This window comes from Bos taurus, chromosome 18 (genome assembly GCF_002263795.3).
Source record: "Bos taurus isolate L1 Dominette 01449 registration number 42190680 breed Hereford chromosome 18, ARS-UCD2.0, whole genome shotgun sequence".
Classification (NCBI taxonomy): domain Eukaryota; kingdom Metazoa; phylum Chordata; class Mammalia; order Artiodactyla; family Bovidae; genus Bos; species Bos taurus.
The window spans coordinates 4,643,667-4,668,507 of NC_037345.1; the positions used below are offsets into that span (position 1 = coordinate 4,643,667).

Here is a 24,841-nt window from a genome sequence, read left to right on the forward strand (position 1 = left end):
AACTTTTTCACTCTCCTCTCTAACTTTCATCAAGAGGCTCTTTACATTTTCTTTGCTTTCTGCCATAAGGGTGGTGTCATCTGCATATCCAAAGTTATTGATATTTCTCCCGGCAATCTTGATTCCAGCTTGTGCTTCATCCAATACAGCGTTTCTCATGATGTACTCTGCATAGAAGTTAAATAAGCAGGGTGACAATATACAGCCTTGATGTACTCCTTTCCCAATTTGGAACCAGTCTGTTGTTCCATGTCCAGTTCTAACTGTTGCTTCTTGACCTGCATACAGATTTCTCAGGAGGCAGGTCAGGTGGTCTGGTATTCCCATCTCTTTCAGAATTTTCCACAGTTTGTAGTCATCCACACAGGCAAAGGCTTTGGTGTAGTCAAGAAAGCAGATGTTTTTCTGGAACTCTCTTGCTTTTTCAAAGATCCAGTGGATGTGGCAATTTCATCTCTGGTTCCTCTGCCTTTTCTAAATTTAGTTTGAACGTCTGGAAATTTATGGTTCACATACTGTTGAAGCCTGGCTTGGAGAATTTTGAGCATTACTTTGCTAGCGTGTGAGATGAGGGCAATTGTGGAGTAGTTTGAGCATTCTTTGGCGTTGCTTTTCTTTGGGATTGGAATAAAAATTGACTTTTTCCAGTCCTGTGGCCACTGCTGAGTTTTCCAAATTTGCTGGCATATTGAGTGCAGCATTTTCACAGCATCATCTTTCAGGATTTGAAATAGCTCAACTGGAATTCCATCACATCTACTAGCTTTGTTCGTAGTGATGCTTCCTAAGGCCCACTTTGCATTCTGGGTTGTCTGGCTCTACGTGAGTGATCACATCATGTGGTTATCTGGGTCATGAAGATCTTTTTTGTACAGTTCTGGGTATTCTTGCCACCTCTTCTTAATATCTTCTGCTTCTATTAGGTCCATACCACTTCTGTCCTTTATTGTGCCCATCTTTGCATGAACTCTTCCCTTGGTATCTCTAATTTTCTTGAAGAGATCTCTAGTCTTTCCCATTCTATTGTTTTCCTCTGTTTCTTTGCACTGATCACTGAGGAAGGTTTCTTATCTCTCCTTGCTATTCTTTGGAACTCTGATTCAAATGGGTATATCTTTCCTTTTCTCCTTTGCTTTTCGTTTCTCTTCTTTTCTCAGCTATTTGTAAGGCCTCCTCAGACAACCATTTTGCCTTTTTTCATTTCTTTTTCTTGGGGATAGTCTTGATCCCTGCTCCTGTACAATGTCAGGAACCTCCATCCATAGTTCATCAGGTATTCTGTCTATCAGATCTAATCCCTTGAATCTATTTCTCACTTCCACTGTACAATCATAAGGGATTTGATTTAGGTCATACCTGAATGGTCTAGTGGTTTTCCCTACTTTCTTCAATTTCAGTCTGAATTTGGCAATAAGAAGTTCATGATCTGAGCCACAGTCAGCTCCCTGTCTTGTTTTTGCTGACTCTATAGAGCTTCTCCATCTTTGGCTGCAAAGAATATAATCAATCTGATTTCGGTGTTGACCATCTGGTGATGTCCATGTGTGGAGTTTTCTCTTGTGGTGTTGGAAGAGGGTGTTTACTATGGCCAGCACTTTCTCTTGGCAAAACTCTGTTAGAATTTGCCCTGCTTCATTTTGTACTCCAAAGCCAAATTTGCCTGTTACTCCGGGTATTTCTTGACTTCCTAAGAAGACCTACAAGACCTTCTAGAGCAAACATCCAAAAAAGATGTCCTTTTCATTATAGCAATGAAATTCTGGAATGCAAAAGGAGGAAGTCAAGAGATACACTATGCTACTGTGTGTAAAACAGATAACCAATGAGAACCTAGTGTATGGCACAGGGAACTCTACTCAGTGTTCTGTGCTGGTCTAAATGGGAAGGAAATCCAAGGAAGAGGAAATATATGCATATGTGTGGCTCATTCACTTTGCTGTACAGCTGAAACACAGCATTGTAAAGCAACTATACTCAAATTTTAAAGAAAAATGTCTTACCTTATTTGCACTCTCATGGTTCTTTAAACACACCTTAGCAATTACATTAACTTTGTTACCCTGTCCTTATATGTCTATATATCCCTGCCACCAATCCTCCCCACAAGGACAACAGAATATCCTAGGATTAAAGATCCACATTATCGTTTTTGTATTTCTAAAATCTAGGATAGGACTTAGGCACACAAAACATTTATTTGGAATAAATGTTTTGGGTCAGAAGGATGGGTTGATGGGTGGAAAAGAGGAAGGAAGAGAGAGAGAGAAGAAATACTAGCAATTCATTATTGAGAGCTAAGAATATAGGCCCTGAAGTGACCTTGGCTTTGCTTACCTGGTATATTTATAAAGAGACTGAGTAATTTAAAGAATGTTGCAAATTATATAAGACCATTGTACTATTCACTCTTGGATGAAGGGTCTATTCAAAGAAGGGATGACAGGAATAGATTCAACGATCAGGTAAGCCGGTAAATCTAAGCGTATGAGAAACTTAGGGTCCTCACCTAGCATTCCAATTAAAACAGAGTTCCAGAGCACTGGCTTTGCCTGCCCTGCTTCATGCATCAAACTTGCACTGGCCACCTATTTTACATATGGTGATATAGATGTTTCAATGCTATTCTCTCAAATCATCCCACCCTCACCTTCTCCCACATAGTCCAAAAGTCTGTTCTTTACGTCTGTGTCTCTTTCAATATATGGCAACATGGCAAAAATCACCACAACATTGTAAAGCTATTATCCCCCAATTAAAATAAATTAATTAAAAACAAACAGAGCTCCAAAATTCCCTGAGTACCTTGCCTCTCCAAGTACTAAGAAATTAATGCATAATAAATCACCCAATTTCATGCAGGTGATAGAGAGATCTAATATATCTTTACAAGGTTCCTAGGTTGAATGTTATTGCTCAGTCACAAACTTACGTCTGGCTCTTTGAACTGCAGCATGCCAGGCTTCCCTGTCCTTCACTATCTCCTGGAGCTTGCTCAAACTCCGGTCCACTGAGTCAGTAATGCCATCCAACCGTCTCATCCTCTGTCGCCCCCTTCTTGTGCCCTCAATCTTTCTCAGCATACGGGTTGAACACACAATCACAAAACACAGAGAATATTCCCACTTCATCCCCAGAATTGCCCACTGCCCCCAACCTTATAGATGAAGAGAATACGCACGATATTTAACTTCTGTCTAAGCTCAGATGCAAATTCAGAAACAGAATCCACATTTCTAAACTACATCCTCCATGGGTAGGTTCCCTCCTGCATAAGAATGCAAGAGTCAATCTTCTTATAAAGATATCTTTGTGCCAACAGAGATCCAGCTATTTTCAGCAGGGTAGGCTGGCATTCTGTGAAATTCAAAACAAATACATATTTTTAAATGTATTTCCAGACAGTTTTTCTGCTTCCAGTCAATTCACTCTCCAGCCCCCATATATCACTCATCTTGGTCTCCCTAGCTCAATTCCTCCAAAGTAGGTGAAGTACCTAACATCGTTATTCTTTATGGCATTGAGATCAACAAGTATACCCTGAAAAAAATTAGGCTTACACAAATGCATTCTGTTAAAGAGGCTAGTTTGTGATAGTTTTGTATCACTGGTTCTTCCTGGTTGTCCCCAGGGAATACCTGGCCATGTCTGGAAACAGTTTTGGACACAGCCAGGGGGGTACTACCGACATCTCATGGGTAGAGGCCTGGGATGCTTCTGAGAACCCTACAATGCCCCGGACTGGCCCCTCCCCACCCCTGCAGTGAGCCCCAGAAGTCCATCCACACCCTCAATGGTGCGCCGAGAAGCCTTGGGCTAAATATCACAATTACTGCACAACTGTGAACAGTGAATATCGAAGGACGCTTGCTTCTTCTCCTCAACCGCACTATCCCACCTGCTCCATGAGGAGCTGATGGATAATCTCAGACATCCAGATTCTGCAATGGGAAGGGACTCATCACGTGTTCACACCAGCTGCAGAGGAAGCCCTCTAGACATTTTCTGCCTTTGTTTTTCTTTCTTTCTTTCTTTTTTTACTGCTCTAGAAGAAATTACCACATATTTAGCAGGTTAAAAATAATCCCAATTTATTAGCTCACAGTTCTGCAAGTCAGAAGTCTGGGCACAGTGTGACTGGGTTCTAGGCTAGGGCTCCTGCCTGAGCCAGGCTGTGTTCCTTTCTCTGGGAAAAAGTTCACTTTCAAGTTCATTCAGGTGGTTGGCAGCATTCAGTCCCTTCTATTTGTACAACTGAGGTCTCATTTCCTGGCTGGTCATCAGCTAGACGCCACATGGTCCCCTCCGCCTCCAAAACCAGCCATGGAGAATTTTTCACATGTCAAATCCCTCTAGTTATGATACTCTCTGACTTTCCTGACTCTGTGTGATCATAGGATAGCTCACACGTACCTGGACAATATCCCCATTGTAAGGTCAAGTGATTTGATGCCTTCATTACATCTGCAAAATCCCTTCCCAGCAGCACCTAAATTAGCACCAGTGAGCAAATCACTGGAGGGTGTGCACACAGCAGGGGCTGGGAAGCTCGGGAGCTCACTTAGAACTCTATCTCCCACAGGTTTTACACTTTATCATTATCTCATTTAATCTTACAGTAACCCTTTTCAAACGGGAGTAAAGGGGGCAGGGAACAATCTCTACAAGAATGACACAGCCCTTGAGGATACAACGTAACCCGATTAGAACCAGCGAGGGCCAAGATGGCAGAAGATTCGACTTCCAGTGGAGCCTGAGCCTCATCATGGGCTCATTGTAATATACTAGCACGAGCTAAACAACACAACCCACCGGCGCCATGACGGCTCACAGGCCACCGTAAAAGACCAAAAAATGGGCGCTGGTCCAACTGCTTAAGGGAAATCTCTGTCCCTTTCTCCAGACAGTTGGAACAATCCTCCCACTATTAGCCTATGAACTTACCCAACTCATAAATACTAACCGCTCTGTATCTCGGGGCCTCTCGCCTTCTGCGATGGCCCACACGCTGTCTGTGGAGTGTGTGTCCCCAGGGTCACTCACGCCTTTTGAGATGGTCTACATTTTGTCTATGAGGTATCTCTCTAAATCAATCCACTTCTTACCTATCACTCTGTCTCTCACTGAATTCCTTCTGCGATGAGAGAAAGAACTCAAGCTTCATCAAGTCCTAAGGCCAGGTGTGTGACCTCAATGAAAAGACAGTGGGTTCAAGTCCCAACCCCTGGGTTCCAGTCTGAACCTGAGGTGTACAGTTTCACTTTGAAGCTGTTGTTTTTTTCATCTCTGCTTTACAGACAAAGAAACTAGATTCTCCGATAATTTGATGATGTCCCAAAGCTGGGGGAAGGATACATGGGAACTCTCTATTATCTCTGCAACTGCTTGTGAATCTGAAACTATTTCAAAATAAAGTGTATTCACAAAGGATAATTTCACCAAGATCACGTTAACTCTTAAGTGAAAGAGAGAAACTTCTCAAATCCCATGCATTTTAACATACCATCCTGCCTTCTTAAACTACTGCACAAAGCATTTCTAAGGTGATAGCATCTCTAAAGCCTCTGGGGACATTTATCTAGAGCAGGGGTCCTCAAACTTGACTGCACATTAGAATCAACTGGGGAGTCTTTGAAAAACTGGGGAGTATTTTAAAAACATAGGTATCTGGCCCCCATTCGCAGCCATTCTGCTTTCCCTTGGATCTAGGCATTTGTATTTTTTAAAGCTCTATATGCTGAGACTCATTGATCTTGATATTATTTTAACACAAAAGACAGTGTTAAATATATACCATTAAACAGAAATTAGCATTTGCTTCACACAGGAGTAAAGGATCTTTTAAAGGGATTGGCATTCATCTTACTTCAATGCCTTTTACTGGAAAACAATGACTGTAAAACCCCGAGATAAGACTAAGCCTTAGGGAAATACATTAGCGTATTTAAAGAGTGAGAATGCATTTCAGCAATATTTTCTTTTGGCCGCATCTCTGTGCTGCCTAAAATAGACCTAAACTCGACAATCGAGGGGGAAATAAAAACTGTGCCTTATTCATCCACGGAGAAATTCATCTGGGATAACTCTTCATTCGCCTCCTGCAAGTGACAGAGTAAAATACGAAAGGGGGTTGAACCGTGAAGTCGCAGAATGAACCCACAGACACTGCAACAGCAGGGCACTGTGGGAGAACTCGGTAAATCATCAGAGATAATCTCCTTTGACGAGCTTATCTCAATCCCTTTCAAGTGCTGGTTCTAAAGAAGGGTGTGCGCATAGCTGACTTCCAGTAAATTAGTGATGTGCACTTTATAATTTATACTGGAAAGCATGCCCCCTTGACTTGCGGTGGTAATAAGGGCAGATAAGATATTCCAAAGCTCAGTGGTATGAATAAGCAATCAAAAGAATTCAGCTGAACTTGAAATCCTCCCATACATCAAAGGCATCCCTTCAGGAGAGGTGAGCATGTAGTCCAGACAGAACACGCTCTCCAGACTTGCATTATGGTATTTGAATGAACGCGGCCCTATAATTGGATAGGAAAACCGTGGGAACCGACTTCCACGGGAACGACTTGATCTAATCGAGGAGGAGCTCCCGGGTTTGTGGACAGAGATGTGTAGGAAGTCCAGGCAAATATTTTGGGTCCTGAGAGCCTTCATGTGCACTGTTAACATTAGTCCTGTTTATACTTGGACTTCAGGAATTAATCAGTACCATTTTCTCTTAAATTGTTTACTGTTGACGGTGGGAAACCATGCAGTTTTACCAGCACGCATGCTCTGCTGGAGAGAACTGGTTTACTAAGTGACTGTCTTAGGCTCACGGAAGACAAAATGAAATGAGTTCTCAGTAACCCTGCATGCTATACAACCAAGGTGAGCGTGGTACTGGGTGGATAATGTCAATATCAGTAAGTCCATCTCTGGCCATAGCTAATATCCCGCCTGTGTTTGGCATCCCAGCTTCTCACAAGGTGGGTCTTTCTGTCTCTCTCATAAAATATAGAATTGGATACAGCTAAGAAGACCCATACACATGCATACTTTTTCAGCAACAGCAAACAAACTAGAAACAAACATATTAATTATAAGGGTGTGATTAAATATACAGGAATTAAAAGAATAACAAGGAACTTCAAGACACACATTATTTTTAGGTACTCCTTCTTCATCAAAAAAAAAAAAACAAGTTCAGAAGAAGTATGGACTAACACAATGTGTGTGTGTTTTAAGGCCACACACAACAGAAAGAATCAACTCCGGTTTCAAAAAGAGCTTCAAACTGACAGGTAACTGTGAAGCCCTTGGCTTGCTGTGCATCCCAGACCGCCTTCTATCCACTAATTCACATGCCAATATACAATCCAAAAGCTGATTTAGTCTTGCTTGGACACAGAGGGTTTGAGTGGGGCCCTCTGAGGCTTACAGACAGGTGAGAGAGCAAATAAAGCCCAGAGCTCCACGTGCTTGTTCCCACATATGATGTCAGTTCAACCGCAGAGTCACTGCAAGTCACGTGTGACACCAGACACCCAGGGCAGCATCTGAATCATGTCTGGAATTTGGGGGTCCTGCACGTGGAGGTGCAACAAGCAGGAGGAGAAAGAGCCGAAAGGCTGACAGAAAGAGGACCGTGATGATGGGATTCGGTAGCTTGGGTCCAGCCTTGGTGGAAGTACAGGTGGGGAGGGGAAGAGGTGGGCGGAGGAAGCGGGTCGGCGGTGGGCGGAAGGGGTGAGCGGGGAGAAACAGGGAGGCAGAGAAACAGAGAGACAGACAGGAGGAGGAATGAGAAAGACTGCTCCAGAGCCAAAAATACACATTTTCTTATGCCTAACTGAGTTCAAGATGGAGTTTTTGTACTTGCCACTGAAGAGTTTTATGATACAGAAACAAGAACCCTCTGTACATCTGGATTCACCCCAGCGACCCGCGCCTGCCCCCTCGAGAGCACACACACAGGCTTACGCTAGACAGAGCCCTGATGACCACACTTGGAAGGTGTGACACATTCCAAGAGCAAAAACAATTCCCAGAGGATGTCCCACTAGTCTTCCATTTCCTGCAGGCAAGCTTCTTTGCAGACTCCTTTAGGATAAGGATTCACAGTCTCCGGTGCCCCCGGAACAATCTGTGAAGTTTTCTTGCCTTTATTTAAGTGGACACCCAGGCTCCACCCAGACCTACTGAATTTTCAGAGGTGGAGCATAAATATATATAGGGCTTTTTTTTTTTTTTTTTCCTCCTGAAGTGCCCAGGTCTTTCTGAAGTACATGAAGTAAACTGCTACTTCAGACTTTGAATAGCAATATGCCAACTGATAGTTAAATATCATAAAGGTCTCGGTCTGTGTCTTAGCTGAATCTTCTACTCCACGACTCCAGTTTTTAAAAATTCGATATGTGCTCAATCAATATAAACTTTTTATTACCTAGGCTAAAACTTCCTTACCTGTGGGTGGTCAGGAGGACTGGCACTAGCCAATTCTGCTGCTAATAATACCAATTACTGCTTGATATGTTATCGCCACTGCCCATGTTATTACTATGTGCCTGCCACTGTTTCTAGCATTGTACACAGAGCATTTTTTCTTTTGATTAAGCATCCATAACCCCCTGAGGAAGGAACTACCATTATCCTCATTTCGCCAGTGAAAAATCAAGCCCAGAGAGGGTAAACAGTTTGACCTGGGTCACATAGAAAAGGCCAGCACTGGGATTTCAAGGTCTGAGCTCAAAGCCATTCCCCACTGCCCTGATTTATCATATGTGCCTTGATCCCAATCTTTATTGATTTCTTAGCTCCTTCCTCTTTGATTCTTTATCTCCCTCTCATTTTCTGATTTTATGTCTTCATCACTGATCAAGTGGTGGCTACCTTCCCCCATAACATCCCCAGGATTCTCACCGGTATGACTGCCAACATCCAAGGGCTCATTTCCTGTTCTCAGGAGCCTGAAAAGGCCTCGGGCCAGGAGTTTCAATGACCATTTCCTTCCTAGATCCTCTCCTAGACCAAAGTCAAGAATCTTCAAGGAACTACCATGTGACCCAGCAATTCTACTCCTGGGTCTATATCCGAGAGAAACAAGCACACTAGTGCAAAAAGATACATGCAGCCCAGTGTTTACAGCAGCAGTATTTACAAAGACGTGGAAGCAACCTAAGTGTCCGTCGGCAGATGACTGGATAAAGAAGATGCGTGTGTATGTACGTGTGTGTATATACATACATATAAACACACAACGGAATGCTTTCCAAAAAGAACGAAGTCTGCTCCTTGTAGCAACATGGATGAACTTAAGAGGGTTTTATGCTTAGTGAAGTAAGACAAAGACAGACAAATACTATATGATATCACACAGGGAATCTGAAAAATACAAGAAACTAGTGAATATCAAAAAAGCAGCAGGCTCCCAGACACAGGGAACAAGCTAGTGGTTATCAGTGGTGGGGGGTAATAATGGGGAAGGGGTGTGAGAGGTACAAGCGTTTATGTTTAAAGTAGCTGCAAGGACATATTGCACGACATAGGGGATGGCGCCTAGAGCCTTTTAAAATTGTGAGTCACTGTCTTATACACCTGTAACTTCATAATACTGTTCACCAGTGTGTGTCAGTCGCTCCGTTATGTCTGACTCTTCACGATCCCACGGACTGTAGCCTGCCAAGGCTCCCATGAAGACAAAGGGAGAAGACAGCCATCAACAAGCCAAGGACAGAGGCCTCAAGAAAAATCAACCTGTTGACACCTTGATCTCAGATTTCCGCCGTCCAAACTTTATTAAGCCCCTCAGTCCTGTGGTTGTTTGTTATGATAGCCTGTGTTGTTTAGTCTCTAAGTCGTGTCTGACTCTTTTGCAGCCCCATGGACTGTAGCCCACCAGGCTCCTCTGTCCATAGGATTCTCAAGCCCAGAATACTGGAGTGGGTTGCCTCTCCCTTCTCCAGGGGATCTTCCCGATCCAGGGATTGAACCCAGATTTCTCACATTGCAGGCATATTCTTCACCATCTGAGCCACAGGGAAGCCCCGCTGTATACCAACTACAATTCAATTAAAAAAGCAAGCTACAACTAACAGAAGAGTAACTGAGGAAGGAATTCATCATAGATCACCACAATCCTGAGAGAGAAAGAGACAGTCACCACTGCCCACTTTACAGATGAGAAAACTGAGGTGCAGCACCCAAGATTCACAATTCTGGTGCTTGGGAGACTGATCTCAGCAGCCATGCTTTAACAGGCTGAGCACACAGGGAGGAAGGATCAGCATTTTGCCTTCCCATGAGAGCACCCTTCATATCAGCCTGGGGATCCTGCTCTCTGGCAAGAAGCTTAGCAGTTAAAAAAAAGGAGACTGGCTGGCATTTTGCAAAATGTGTTGTTCTGAGCAAATTATCATCTTCACAAACCATGTCTGAAGAGGGCCTATAGAAAAGAGGCAAAAAAAAAAAAAAATCTTTTCGCCATTGATGAAACAAGTCAAAATCTAAGAAAACATCTCTGACTTGGGTCAGCCTATGTTCAAAAACTTGTAAATAGAATCCAGTCTAATCCTTAAATTCACGTGATGCTCTCAAGTGACTGAAAAGTTGCAAGGGGGTGTGTGTCAGGCAGCAAACCTCTGCTAGTTAACGAGGCCTCCCAAAGCAGAAGAGCCTCTGCTTTCTTTCTGCCTGTCTGGACTAAGGTCATTTAACTTCAGCCCTTTGATGAATGGAAATCAGCTTTCTAAAGACTACCGGCCAGCCAGCAACAGCAACTCAATGGCGGAACTTTCTGAGTCATAAAACACTTCTGAAAAAGAGCGAGATCAAAGCATCCCTACTGAAATCCAACTGCTTCCAAAGCTCCTTGCAGGGACCCAGGCTCTCCAAAGAATGGTCCCTTCAGTCATAGTCCAAAAAGACCACCACCAGGAAGGAGACAATGGGGACAAGAGGGCAGCCAGCCATGGAGGAGAAACGCCACTTATGGTTTAATGGCTGGGGACAAAGCAACAAGAAACGAAAACCAAGTGACGAAATCGCAACAAAGGCTGGAGGGACCTTGTGGTACCCACTCCACTCGGAGCCCCTGATGTGATGCTGAGGCTAGAGCCTAATCCAAGACTGGATAGAAGACGCCAGAGGAACAGCACAGCTCTCTACCATTCTTGCCAGCCAGATCCGCTGCGGAGGTGACTAATCAGAGGTAAAGAATAGATCTGGGTGGAGATGCAACACAGGGAGCATCTTTGTATGCCTCTTCCCTGGATCTTCATGTTGTGAATGGAGCTGAGTCTCCAGACTCCTCAGTCAAGAGGTACATTTTCCCAACTGGTGGGCATAGTAACTTGATTCATCAGGTACTATTAAAGTGAAAATCATCTTGCTGCTGCTAAGTCGCTTCAGTCGTGTCCGACTCTGTGCGACCCCAGAGACAGCAGCCCACCAGGCTCCCCCGTCCCTGGGATTCTCCAGGCAAGAACACTGGAGTGGGTTGCCATTTCCTTCTCCAATGCAGGAAAGTGAAAAGTGAAAGTGAAGTCGCTCAGTCGTGTCCAACTCTTAGTGACACCATGGACTACAGCCTACCAGGCTCCTCCATCCATGGGATTTTCCAGGCAAGAGTACTGGAGTGAGGTGCCATTTTCTTCTCCGGAAAATCATCTTAGACCTAATGATTACTCTTCCATGGTGAAGCCTGGAACCCTGGCAAGTTGTTGATGGAAGTGTGGCTTAAAAGGGAGGTGGGCAGGGAAGTCATCAAGTTCGTCAAAATTCAACCTCTTGGAGCTGCACCATGCATGTGAGCATTAAAAGGTGAGAAATGTATGAGAGCAAGGACATTTGCTTAAAGTTTCCCAAACCTTATGGGAATATATGACCATGAAACCACCCTTTGATGCCTCAACACCTCTTAAGAGTCAGACATCAATACATAATATTACAGTATCTCTTTTGGGAATCATTGCTTTGGTGATTTTCTTGCCTCTGAGTGTTAGTTGTTTAGTCCTGCCCGACTTTTTGTGACCCCATGGACTGTAACCAGCCAGGCTCCTCCATCCATGGACTTCTCCAGGCAAGAATACTGGAGTGGGTTGCCATTCCCTTCTCCAGGGGATCTACCTGACCCAGTGTCTCCTGCATTACGGGCACATTCTTTACCATCTGAGTTACCAGAGAAGTCTACTAGACTATGAAGAGAGGTTCCCTAAAAAACAGGTTCCATGATCAAATTAGTTAGGGAAACTTTTAAACAGAGTTAGGCAAAACCTATAACATAGGGCGTTTCTGACTTGTTAACATGCTAATCTAAAACCATCCTCCATGAACCATTTGTTCCAGGGCTCTGTTGAATAATAGCTTAATTCAAAATCAAATAGTAATTTCTGGGTCTCACATCTCCACTCCATTTCTCCCTTGGAAAGAAATGCTATGAAGCAGAATACAGCATCCACCTTTTTTCCCCCCATGGCATGCAGGATCTTAGTTCTCTGACCAGGGATCAAACCCATGACCCCTGCAGGGGAAGTATAGAGTCTTAACCACTGGACCATCAGGGAAGTTCCTACAGCATTCCCTTTGCTTGCAGCTTTCTCCACCCTGTGCTCCAAACAGTGCCTGACATAACAGAACTTCATCAATATTGAATGATATAATCTTTCCAGTCAATTCTCCAAATATGACATTTCCATTAAGTTTCAGAAACAGGCTCACTCTATAAGACCAACAGCAAATGTAAAAAAAAAAAAAAAAATTTGCCTACATGTTCAATGTCCTAATCCAATGGTTCTCTCATGTTAGTATGTACTAGAATCATTTGGAAAATTAAAAAACACATATTCCTGGGCCCAGTCTCATTGACCTTCTGTTGTACATAAAGACATTGAAAATTTCAATACCTGAAGTGAAGCTGGGGCTTCCCTGATGGCTTAATGGTAAAGAATCTGCCTGCAGTGCAAGAGAGGCAGAAGACATGGGTTTGAGTCCTGGGTCGGGAAGATCCCCTAGAGGAGGAAACGGCAACTCACTCCAGTATTCCTGCCTGAGAAATTCCATGGACAGAAGAACCTGGTGGGCTACAGTTCACAGGGTTGCAAAGAGTCAGACACGACTGAGCACACACACATGCAAGTGAAGCCAATGTGGCTGATCACACTCTGAAAATTATTGTCTTCCTGATAAAAGAGCACGAAAGTTCCACTCTTGGGGGCAGATGCATATCTTAGATCTCCTCATATGCAGGAAGAAAGACACAGGTTTCTCCTACCATCCCAGAAAACAAAACTGAGAAATACAGATGAAAGGCATAAGAGGATAGGTTGTATGTAGTTCAGCATTAAGATGAAGGGTCTCCTGACAACGCATGGGCTTCCTGGATGTGATAAGCATTTCATCTAAGTGGTACTCAGGGGAAGCTGGGTATAGTGTAAAGTATGCGCATGGCAGAGAGTGATAAGATCCAGTTCATCTGCAACCCTGAGATTCTGGGACACAGTTTTGCAAACTCAGATAATGTTCACAGGCTGTAGGGCCACCAGGTGTAGGGGGTGGTGCTGGGCTGGAGAGAGTTAGATCCTGCTGAAATTCAAAATTTAAAAAACCACCACCTCCAGAAATAATGGTAGGCAGGATTCACAAATAAAAGTTTGCAACTCCTGTTTGATGGGTTATTCCAAGTAAATAAGAATTGATACTTTCGAATTGTGGTGCTGGAAAAGACTCTTGAGAGTCCCTTGGACCGCAAGGAGATTAGATCAGTCAATCCTAAAGGAAATCAACCCTGAATATTCATTGGAAGGACTGATGCTGAAGCTCCAATACTTTGGCCACTTGATGCAAAGAGCCAACTCATTGGAAAAGACCCTGATGCTGGGAAAGATTGACAGTGGGAGGGGAAGGGGGCAACAGAGGATGAGATGTTTATATGGCATCATGGACTCAATGGACATGAGTTTGAGCAAACTCTGGGAGATAGTGAATGACAGGGAGATCTGGTGTGCTGCAGTTCATGAGGTCACAAAGAGTTGGACATGACAGCAACTGAGCAACAACAACAAACCACCTATTTAACTTATGAATAAAATGAGATCTATCATGGGGGGAAATGGCAACCCATTCCAGTAGCCTTGCCTGGAAAATTCCATGGATGGAGGAACCTCGTAGGCTACAGCCCATGGGGTCTCAAAGAGTCTGACACGACTGAGCAACTTCACTCACTATCATGGGGGGTAGGTACATTTTAAGAGAATATTTTGAACAGAACTTAATTGTAAATTATTAAATTCCCTGCTTGAGAAATCATAACTGGAATAGGTGTACATGCATATATATTCATACATATTTCAGTGTTAAAACCCTTGGGCTTCCCTGGTGGCTCAGTAGTAAAGAATCCACCTGCCAATGCAGGCTCAATCCTTGGGTTGGGAAGATCCCCTGAAGGAGGAAATTGCAATCCACTCCAATATTCTTGCCGGGAAAATTCCATGGACAGAGGAGCCTCGTGGGCTACAGTCCATGGGGTCGCACAAGAGTTGGACAGGACTGAGCGAGTGTGTGCACACGTGTGCGTGCACGCATACACACACACACACACTTTAACCCTTCCACCCTTTCTAAGCCTCTCCCGGGATTCCCTAGCCATCAAGAGAATGGCTAGCTTTCCTGTCGGTATTCTGTTCTCTAAAGGTGACTTCTTACTTTTTAACACACACTGATGCAGACTAGGAAGTTGCCAGGACCTTGAAAGTCATTCTGTTGCCAGTTGTCCAGCCCCACTCTCGGTGAAACTCTGATGTAGACATTTCAGGGGGAAGAAGAGTCATCTCTCTGTCCCCTTAGTGAAGTGATTCCTCAGTTGGAGCCTCAAGTCATCTCCCAGTGCTATTGCCCCTCAACAGTGTTTCATATGCAGATCAGCACTGTGTGAGGTGTATAGCCATGCTATCCAAGATAAGTTGGCAAAGGTGTTTTTGCTCAGAATTCTTGCTTCTATTCACAAAGGGAAAAGCGCCACCATTACACCACTTTGCTTTTACAAAAGACGTTAACAAACAAAAACCCCAAAGCAAAAATGGCGATGAGTGTTCATCTGTTGGTTTTCCAGTGAGCCCTTACAGAGGCAGCACTCACCCCCAGCAGGGAAGGGGCACCACCAAGCCCCCTCCAGGAACCGCACTCAGCACCTGTGCATCAAGCTACTGCAGCTCTGAACCGCGACTGTGGGCCGCTGTGCTCCAGGCCAGTTTATTCTGTGCACTCACTGCCAAGACGTGTCCTGAGGGAACTGCTTCTTTGCTTTTGTCATTTTGGCTCACAGAAGGCTTCATAGAAGACTCTACTTTCCGATAACAGAGAAAACTTATATACTATTGCTTGTCCATATATGATCTATTAATAGAGCATAAAAGAGGGTATAGAAGTGGCCAGTAGGCATAAGAAAGGATTTGACTTCATTAACCACCAGAACAATTCAAACGAAACCCATAATGTGGTACTGCTTCACATCCATCAATGGGAGTGTCTAAAATGGAAAAGAGAGATCATAGCAAGTGTTGATAAGGATCTGAAGCAACTGGAACTCTCACACACTGCTGATGGCAGCGTCAGCTGGTTCAACCACTCTGAAAAGCTGTTTGGCAGACTCTAGCAAAGGAGAACATATATATTGTACCCTATGACCCGGAAACTTCAGTCTTCGGTATGTTTCCAACAGAATGTGTCTGTAAGTTTACCAAAAGGCAGAGACAAGAGTGTTTGGTAGTACTTCTCACAACAGCACCAAACTGGAAACAATTTCAACAGCCATTAACAGTGAGAAACAATATAGATCATTCATACAGAGGAATATTGTATGACCCTCCCTCAAGTAAAATTGTTTTAAATGGATGAAATCAAGCTATGTTATAAATTAGGTTAGTGGTTACTTCTGGCGGGCAGTGACTGGAAGGGGATGAGGGATGGGGAGTGGTCTTTCCAGGCACTGGTAATGTCCTATTTGATCTGGCTGTTGGTTACAGGGATGTGAACTTTGTGAAAATTCATTAGGCTGTACACCATGATTTTTGCATATATATATGTGCAAATATATATATCTATATATATCTTTCTGTATATACACTATACTTCAATAGAAGTTACAAAAATTAATACAGAGCAGTGTCTCAGCTTTTTCATTTGGGGTTTAATCCTCTTCCCTGTTTTATTTTTCTTTTTGTTTGATTAAGAATGGCTGTATGGGTTTATATTTTGCAGTTCTTGGCAGGACATGGGGAGGTGTATGATGCAAGAGAGATAAGCTTGATACCTTCCCCACCCCATACCTAGTGGGCCCTGATGGGGTAAACCAACTGATAATTAGACTCAGATGCCTAGAGATGGCAGTAGTCTTAGAAATCATTTCACATGGTTCAGGAGAGGAAACTGAGGTCTAGAGAAATAAAGTTAATTAAGTATATGTGGCTGGTTTGTTGAAAGAAACAATGTGAATTCCGTGGTTTCAACTTACATTGGCATTATAAAAAAAGAATGAAATACCACTTGTAGCCACATGGATGGACCTGGAGATGATCATATTAAGTGAAGTAAGTCGGAAGGAAAAGGGCAAATATCACGTGATATCACTTATATGTGGAATCTAAAATGATACAGGCTTATTTCCAAGACTCACAGACTTGGAAAACAAATTTATGATTACCACAGTGGAAAGGTGTGGAGGGGGGCGGGGGTAAATTAGGAGTTTGGGATTAACATGTATATACTACTATGTATAAAAGAGATAATCACAAGGACCTACTGTATAACACGGGCAACTCTACTCAATATTCTGTGATAACCTATATGGGAAGAAATCTGAAAAAGAATGGATTATACATATACATATAACTCAATCACTTTTCTGTACACCTGAAATACAACACCGTAAATCAAATTATAGTCCAAGGGGACAACAGAGGATGAGATGGTTGGACGGCATCACTGACTCGATGAACATGAGTCTGAGTAAGCTCAGGGAGTTGATGATGGACAGGGAAGCCTGGCGTGCTGCAGTCCATGGGGTCACAAAGAGTTGGAGACGACTTAGTGACTGAACTGAACATATAAGAATTGAATTACAAAGTAAAAACAAACAGAAATCAGATTGGTGTGCAAAGGAAAAACGTATGCGGTTCCCAGATAGTGCAGTGGTAAAGATTAGGAGTTTGTGATTAACATACATGCACTTCTATGCATAAAACAGATAATCGAAAAGGACCTACTGTATAGCATAGGCAACTCTACTCAATATTCTGTGATAACCTATATGGGAAAAAACTGAAAAAGAGTGTGTGTGTGTGTGTGTGTGTGTGTGTGTGTAAACTCAGTCACTTTGCTCTACTCAATATTCTGTGATAACCTATATGGGAAAAAATCTGAAAAAGAGTGTGTGTGTGTGTGTGTGTGTGTGTGTGTGTGTGTGTAAACTCAATCACCTTGCTATATACCTGAAACTGACACATTGGTAAATCAAACTATTGTCCAACATAAAATAAAAATAAAATTGAAAACATAAAAACAAAATCAGACTGGCATGAAAAAAAAAATGTATATTGGCCTTATACACAGGCAGACGTGGTTGCCGATGACTCCTTTCACTTCCATCCCGAAGATGAAACCGTGTAGCCCGCCTCATTCTACATATGAAGTAGCTCTTTGTTCCCTCTTCTAAAGTGAATTTCCTTCTTAGGAGAAACAACCCAACATCTATGCATATGGGATCAGATGATCAGGGTCAGACTTCCTATCACTCATAGAGAGTGGAATCCTGAGCTCATCCCACGTGAGGCGCCTAAGTGCCTTCCTAGAACTGCTGTAGCTCTTTGCATGTAGGAAGTCACGTCACCCCCACAGCCCTGCAGTGTAAACCCTCTTGCTATTCCCACTGCAGAGATGAAGACGCTAAGGGAGGTGCATAGCTTGCTCAAGGCCCTTCTAGTAAGGGCTAGTGTGAAAATGACCTTGGACAGACTGCTCCTAACCGCTGGGTTATGTGGAATGGGGTGGTGTAAGCCACTGTGATGGAGGGCCTAACCTTCTGAAGATGTCAGGATACTGAAACAGAAGAGAGGAGGATGCTTCCAAAAGGTCAGGAGACTCATCATCACCCAACCAACCAACACAAGATATATTCACAGGTGTGGGTGCTGCCTGTGTGTGTGTAACCAGGTTAGAATATGTAGTCACCAGTAAGCCATATTGTTCATTTAAACAGATGCAGCTTAGTTGAGAACTGTTAAATCTTTGCTTCACTCTATAAAGACCATACCAAAACATTGTAACTCTGATTCGATGAACCATTTTAGTTATGTGTCAAGCCACAACATGGGGGGCGGGGGGGAAGTTAACGTAATAAAGTTTCAGCTAGCCAAGAATAGGGAAGTCGTCATAACCAGCGCCTAAGATCTGCCCTCTTGCTCGGTCAGAGTGTATCATGTATATTATTAACTACATGCTGAATTGAGTGTTCCTCCCATTTTCCTTCTTCTAGCCACACCAGAGCGAGACCACTGTGTGTCTCAACACACACACACACACACACACACACAAACTGTTCTGTCAGTTTATAGACACTTCCCAACTGTAACACAAGATGGCATCAACCCAGATCGCCATTTACTGATGCACAGATGCCTGAATCCTGAGACAAGTATCATTTATACTAATATTACAGGTCTCGAGCTCAACAGAGAGGATCACACAGGAGGCAATAAAGCTTGTCCCGAATGCTTTTAAATGCCCTGCCTTCCTGGATGTCACACTTCACCCCACCAGCCCCCAAACACACCACATCACATTCTAAAAGGATGTCTCGCTTGCAGGACAACACTAACGGATTAGTGGAAAGAAAACAAGAGGCCTCTCTTCCACAGGGAAGGTTGGGCTTCTCAGGGCTGTGAATGTACTCCTGCATTAAATAACAGTTTACCCGGTGTCAGAGCACTGTAGAGGCACGCAGCTTGCTAGATTTATATAAAGCCTGGTCTCTCAAGACTTTCCAAAGCGAATGGCATCCATCAAATTAATTTCCTCAGGGATTGTCTCAAACATGGAGAATGAAGAGGCCCAGACCAATAAACATCAAAAGAACGTTCTTAAATGGTAACTGAAGTTCTATTAGATTTTCTTTATCTGGGAGCAGCTTAGATTAATTCAGCTGAAAAGATTCTATGTATCAGAGCTGACAGTGTGAATATGTAGAGCTGGCTGCGAGAGCACTCGGTATTATAGACATCTGTTCATTCCAGTTACACAAAACGCAGGCGAGAGGGAGTCGGGGTGCTTACCAAGCCGGCGCACGTAGACACAGCGACGGAGGACGAGCTGTCGTTTCTGATAAATCCCTGATAGAAACATCTCGGCACCGCGGGTTCCCGAGTCTCTGAGGCACCATCTTTCCCAAGTACCTGGACAATAAAGTGACTGCTCAAGATCGCCGAGGGCTTAAGTTCTAAGTGTAGTTCCTGTCCAAATGCTGAAAATCGGTAATGCAGGGAGCTGCTGGCACTCTGCGCCGACCGCTTTTTCCTGCCGTTGTGCAAAATGTCGTGGGAAATATATGACCCGCCCGAGTCCACTTCTACTGGCGTGACAAAGACGTAATCTGCAATGGGAAAGGTTTGGCTGTCAGCACCCGAGCCCAGGACGCCCCGGGGGCCCCTTTCCCACAGGCTGGCAGTGAGCAATGCACAGCTGAAAGATATTTGTCTCCACTGCCATGCACCTAGATGATATATCACTCAGAGCAGCTCATGACAGGGAGAATTTTGTGATCTTGACAGTTAGCTCCGCCACAGTCATTCCTCCAGAAACTAAAAGTCAAGCACCGTCTTGCTGAACGTCAAGAATGTTCGTGGAAAATACCACGACGTTCATGGTAGGCAGAGAGATGGACTTTTTATATATCCGTCATGGAGTCATTCACACATCAAAGTCGACTTGGAGGAGACAATATTATAACCATGGAGCCATAAAGTCAAAGAAAGGAACTTTCCCCCCAAGATGATACCTCTGTTTAAACTACATTGGGAGCATTTGTGTGTGGGGGGGAGAGGGGGAGGGGAGGAAGATGGACAGAGCTTAAATTTCAAATATAACTCATGGCGCTGAGTAACTTGAGATGAATCTCAAGTAATTAACAAGTAACTGCCGTTTTATGCTTCCAATATTAATTATACATGATAATAAAAACTCCAGCACTCGCATCACCGAATGTTTTACAGCAAGCTTTCCCTGGGACAATTCCATTTAATTGTAAGCATAAAATAAAGTGGATACATAAAAATGCCTCCGAATTGTCAGGACTTCCTTCTACAGTCTGATGTTGAAAACTGCTCAGACATGTTGGTGGGGGCGTGTCAGATCAGGGGACACCTGGAAAGACGTGTTTAAAAATACCTTCCCCATTGCTCCCTAGAGCAGCACTAATTGCTGCTTGTCCCGGAGAGCAGAAGTTAAACAACAATTTGCTGCTTGAAAAAAAATGAGGCTAGCACACTGTTTCTATCACAGGACATTGAAACTGAAAAGTATCGTCCGCAAAGTGACTTGGAATATGCCCTCCGTGCATTAAAAAACACTCTGGGTTTCCACTTTCTAGGCACAGAATGGGAAACTAATTTGGATAGTGTTTAGAAAGATTCCAAATAACTAAGAGGCATGTTTGAGTCACTTGGGTCCTTGGTTACTGGAGGAGGAAAAGCAAGAGGAATTTCCCTTTTCCCAAAATAGTCAACAACTGAAAAAGAAAGAAAGAAAGCTAAAGAATGAACAGAAGCCCTGTAGCTAGCAGGGATCAATGAGTGATATTCTATTTGGTCCTACATTTGAATTAAAAAAAAAAAAATCCCAATACAGCAATTTTCAATGGTGTTCTTCTGTATACGAATCATCGGAGACACAAACTGCTTGAGAAACTCATTCTTACAATGTTCTTGCCATCCTTCCCATTTTTTCTTCACTTCTTTAACTGGAAATACTATCTAATTGACATGCGTATTAAAAAGCAATTGAAAAACATGTTTTTCTCTTAACCTTAAAAAGTTGAGCAGCACACATACCATTTCCCTTCAAAACTTCTACTATGGTGTTTTCCGTGTACAAGGCTTTTTGATGAAACACAGCAAGAAAACACCTCCTCCCTCCCCCAGGCTAAAACCTAATTGTCAAAATCACACATGCTCCTGACAGTCTCTACGCTACGTTGATTCTTACCTCCTTGTGCAAAGCCACCTGAAGCTCTGCCTGCTCTTAGCTGGGAGAACACGCAGGAGCCTTATCCAGCCAGCCTTCCTCGGATTAGCCTGCAAAGCCCCCTACCAGCAGAGACACCTGCTGCTGGTTTGTTTGCAAAGGGAGGGTGAACCAGTGGGCTGATGGTAATATTCAGTGCGTCATGGGAAGAGGGGCACTCAGAGCCCCTGCAGTGAGTGATCTGATTAATCAGCCCAGGGGCTGCCTAACATGAGGTGCTTACAGGTGGAGACTGGAATGGAGGGGATCTCAAGCCATTTGGCCCTGATGAAACAATGAGGGGTTGTTTTAGAAACTGCAGCCAGCTTTTCTGGTTGGACAAATGGTGAATTTCTCAAGGGCAAATTCCTGGCTCTCCTGGGTCCCCTCACTCATCCACTCCTGGGTGGCACGGCCTTTTCCATGACTCTGCCATCCTCTCCTCCCCATAAGGATCCCTGATTGCCCGAGAGGAGGAGATAAGGCCGCGGAAGGCTGAAAAAGTGATAGAACCCCAGCTGGACATCAAGGTCTTGCTGTAGAAACCTTGGGTCAGGAATTAGCTGTTCCCCAGCAGCTGATGGGAACAATGGAAACAAGGATTTTCCTTCCAGGTGCCAGGGAGAAGTTAATAAATAACAGAAGTAAAGCGTGTTCTGGATGTTTGCAGCCAGGAAACCTCAGAAGAGGCACCCCCCTCCCCCACCCCTCGCCCCCCAGAGAAGCTACCTGCTTTCCTCTGGTGATCTTTGGGAATCAATGATACAAGAGAAGAGAAAAGGGAGTAAGAAGATGGGAAAAGGATAAAAGGAACAGGAGTGGAGAGGTGAGGGAGGGAAGGTGGGGGAGAGGGGAGTTGGGGGGGTGCTGAAAATGGAGGAAGAAGGGGACATGTTCTTTCTCGAAAGAAGAAGGAAATGGAGAAAGTGCCTTTTGATAGCAGCCACCTGGTCAATGTCCATTCACTTTCTAATTTCTCACCGCAGCACAGATTTTTTTTTTTTTTTTTAAACCACCCGTCTGTGAACGAGGGAAAGGGGGAAAGGACTGTTTTCTCCTTAACGCGACTTGCAGCTTGAGGCCCTGATTCCCATGATAAATTCAAAGTCCTGGCCACATTCCCCCTCTCCAAATAGGACCCGTGTATCCAGGACACGCGCACACCTGCCACGTGGGGGAGAGGTGGGGAGTTGTTCTACCTTGTCTTTCTTTGTAAGGAAAGAAGGGACAAAGTGCCTGGAAAAGCTCTTCTCGGGGCGGGGAGGGGGCGAATACGAACCGTGGTTTAATCCGCTGCCTTCCCCGCCGCGGCTGTCACTGGCTAAGGCTGCGGCGACCGACGCGCAGCAGAGGCAACACAGCTGGAGCGCCTGCAAAGGAAAAGGTGACCCGGCGCGTGAGGGCGCGGCGGGGCCGGCGTCCCGGGCCCCCCCAGCCGGCGGCGCGCCCCTCGCCCAGCACCTGCCTTAGCCACGCGCCCGCGCGCCGCCGGCCCCCACGGCGGGCCCGAGCGGGCGGCGGGGAGGGCGCACGCGAGCAGGAGGGCGCACTCCATGGTCAGGGGCGGGCGCGGCGGCTGCGGGCGGCGCGCATTCTCCCCGCCGCCCCGGAGCGCGGCGCTCCAGGTGCGGCGCCAGGTGGGAGCTGCCGTCGCCGCTCACATCGCGGGCCGGGCGCCTCGGGACTCCCCAGCTCCGGCTCCCGGCGCCCGCCCGCCCGCCGATGCCGGCTAGCGCCGAGCCGCCTGCTCCTCCCGGGACGCCCCGGGGCCGGGGCGGGCGCGCGCCTCGGAGCGCAGACGGCTGGGGCACTGTGTCCGCGCCCGCCCTGCGGTCCGCGCGTCGCTCTGTGTCGGGGTGAGCGTCTGAGGCTCCCGGGTCCAGCAGCGCCAGCTGGCTCCCCCGGCGCGCCGGAGCCGAGCGCCCGCCTCTCCACCGCACGGTGATTGGCGACCAGCGGCTCCCGGGCTCGTCCGAGCCCCCGGGCTGGTGCGAGGGCGTGGGATTCCCCGCTCCAGCTCCGAGGGAGGGGGCGCAGGGGGAGGAGAGGTTGTGGGGGAGGGAGGGGAAGGAGGGACCGGCCGCCCAGGGAGGGAGGGGAGCGCCCTGGGCCAAGCTGGGAAAGCGTCACCGGAGCGCGAGAACTGAAGAGCCGAGCGCGGGGAGGGGGCCGTTCAGGTGAGGGGCGCCACTCCTCCGGCTGCCTGTGCAGACGTTACTTTTGCAAGTCTCCTGGCTAGACAGCCTAGGTACGGAGCGTTCTCAGAGCCTCCAAAGGGCCAGGGACTCTCCCCTGCTTCAACTCGCTTCCCGCGGGCCCTCTCCTTGCACAGGTGAGACTTACTAACCCCTTGATGGGGACGAGGAACTGCCAGGCTAGGTGCACAATGGCCTCGCTCACCCAACGAGTAGTCCCGGTAACTCGCACATCTCCGGCGGCCTGGGGGGCTGCAAGCAAGAGCGTGTGAAAACCCAGGCTGGCCGGCGGTGGCCTCGCCTCTACCAGTGACCGCGTTTCCAGCTCCTCAACCTGGCCCCGGACCCCACAGCCTACGAAGTGAGCCGCCGCCTTCACCATGGACGTGAAGCCCGTCTGCGCTGTGCCTGTCGCGTACTCACCACACTTATCTGATCTTTTGATCCCCACTGTTGGCAGGGATAACAAAATATATCCTCCTCACAGGCTAATGGAAAAGACCCTCAAAGGGTAACTCAACCATCAGAGAACAAAAATGACCACAGAGACCCTACAGGAAAAGAATGGGCCCCTCAATTAGAAAGACTAGCAGAATCTAATGTAGTTAGGGGATGGAAGAGAGCTCAAACTGTGTATGTGACTGTAAGATGTCTGTGTGGAGCTGACATTTCAAGTAAGAACAAAGATCAGTTTTATAAAGAAAGAGACGAGTGCTGTCTTGCGTGTCAGCTTAAGAGAAGGTCCCCAAGTAGGAAATGTACCTGCCATGGCTTGCCAGGTGGCGCTAGTGGTAAAGAACTCGCCTGCCAATGCTGGAGACATAAGAGACCAGGGTTCCATCCCGGGGTCCGGAAGAACCCCTGGAGGCAGAAATGGCAACCCATTCCAGTATTCTTGCCTGGAGAAGCCCCACGGACAGAGGAGACTGGTGTCCTACAGTCCATGGCGTTGCAAAGACTCAGCACGGCAGCAACTTAGCACATAGCACCTGCCTTGATGGGAGGCTTACAGGCCAGATGCAGGAACAGTAGACTGTCAGATCAATAGAATCTTGTTGGCCTGGGGGTGGCGGGGTGATGCACAGAGGAAACTTAGATTTAAGAGCAGTGTGTGTGTATCTCTGTGTGTGTGTTTTCGGAGTCCTGAAATGCGTCAGTAAAAATCAACCTGGGGCTAGAAAAGCGGAGAAAGTGATACACCTTCTGCAGGGGGTGGGGTGGGGACACTTTGGAAAGGGTTTCCCACCTTTCTCACTTTCCCGCCTTCCCACCTTCCCACCACTGACTTGCTCAGTGGTTAAAAAAAAAAAAAAAAAAAAATCCACCTGCCAATGCAGGAGACACAGGTTCGATGCCTGGGTTGGAAAGATCTCCCAGAGGAGGAAATGGCAA

General features: G+C 45.6%; 1 protein-coding gene across 2 annotated transcripts in view; it reads right to left on the bottom strand.

Annotated features, from left to right (window-relative positions):
- ADAMTS18 (ADAM metallopeptidase with thrombospondin type 1 motif 18) overlaps nucleotides 1-23,831 on the bottom strand; it is a 146,475-nt gene extending 122,644 nt beyond the window's left edge. The window contains exons 1-4 of one of the 2 annotated variants that reach the window (XM_059876726.1): nucleotides 23,602-23,831; nucleotides 22,733-23,369; nucleotides 22,534-22,624; nucleotides 19,310-19,626 (exon numbers count right to left, since the gene is read on the bottom strand). In XM_059876726.1, coding sequence (XP_059732709.1) covers nucleotides 19,310-19,626; nucleotides 22,534-22,624; nucleotides 22,733-23,369; nucleotides 23,602-23,831 — 1,275 coding nt within the window. Of the gene's footprint in view, nucleotides 1-19,309; nucleotides 19,627-22,533; nucleotides 22,625-22,719; nucleotides 23,370-23,601 lie in introns of those variants that run through there. The other variant, NM_001192486.3, reaches the window with a different exon arrangement.
- Between the last annotated feature and the right edge of the window lie 1,010 nt (nucleotides 23,832-24,841).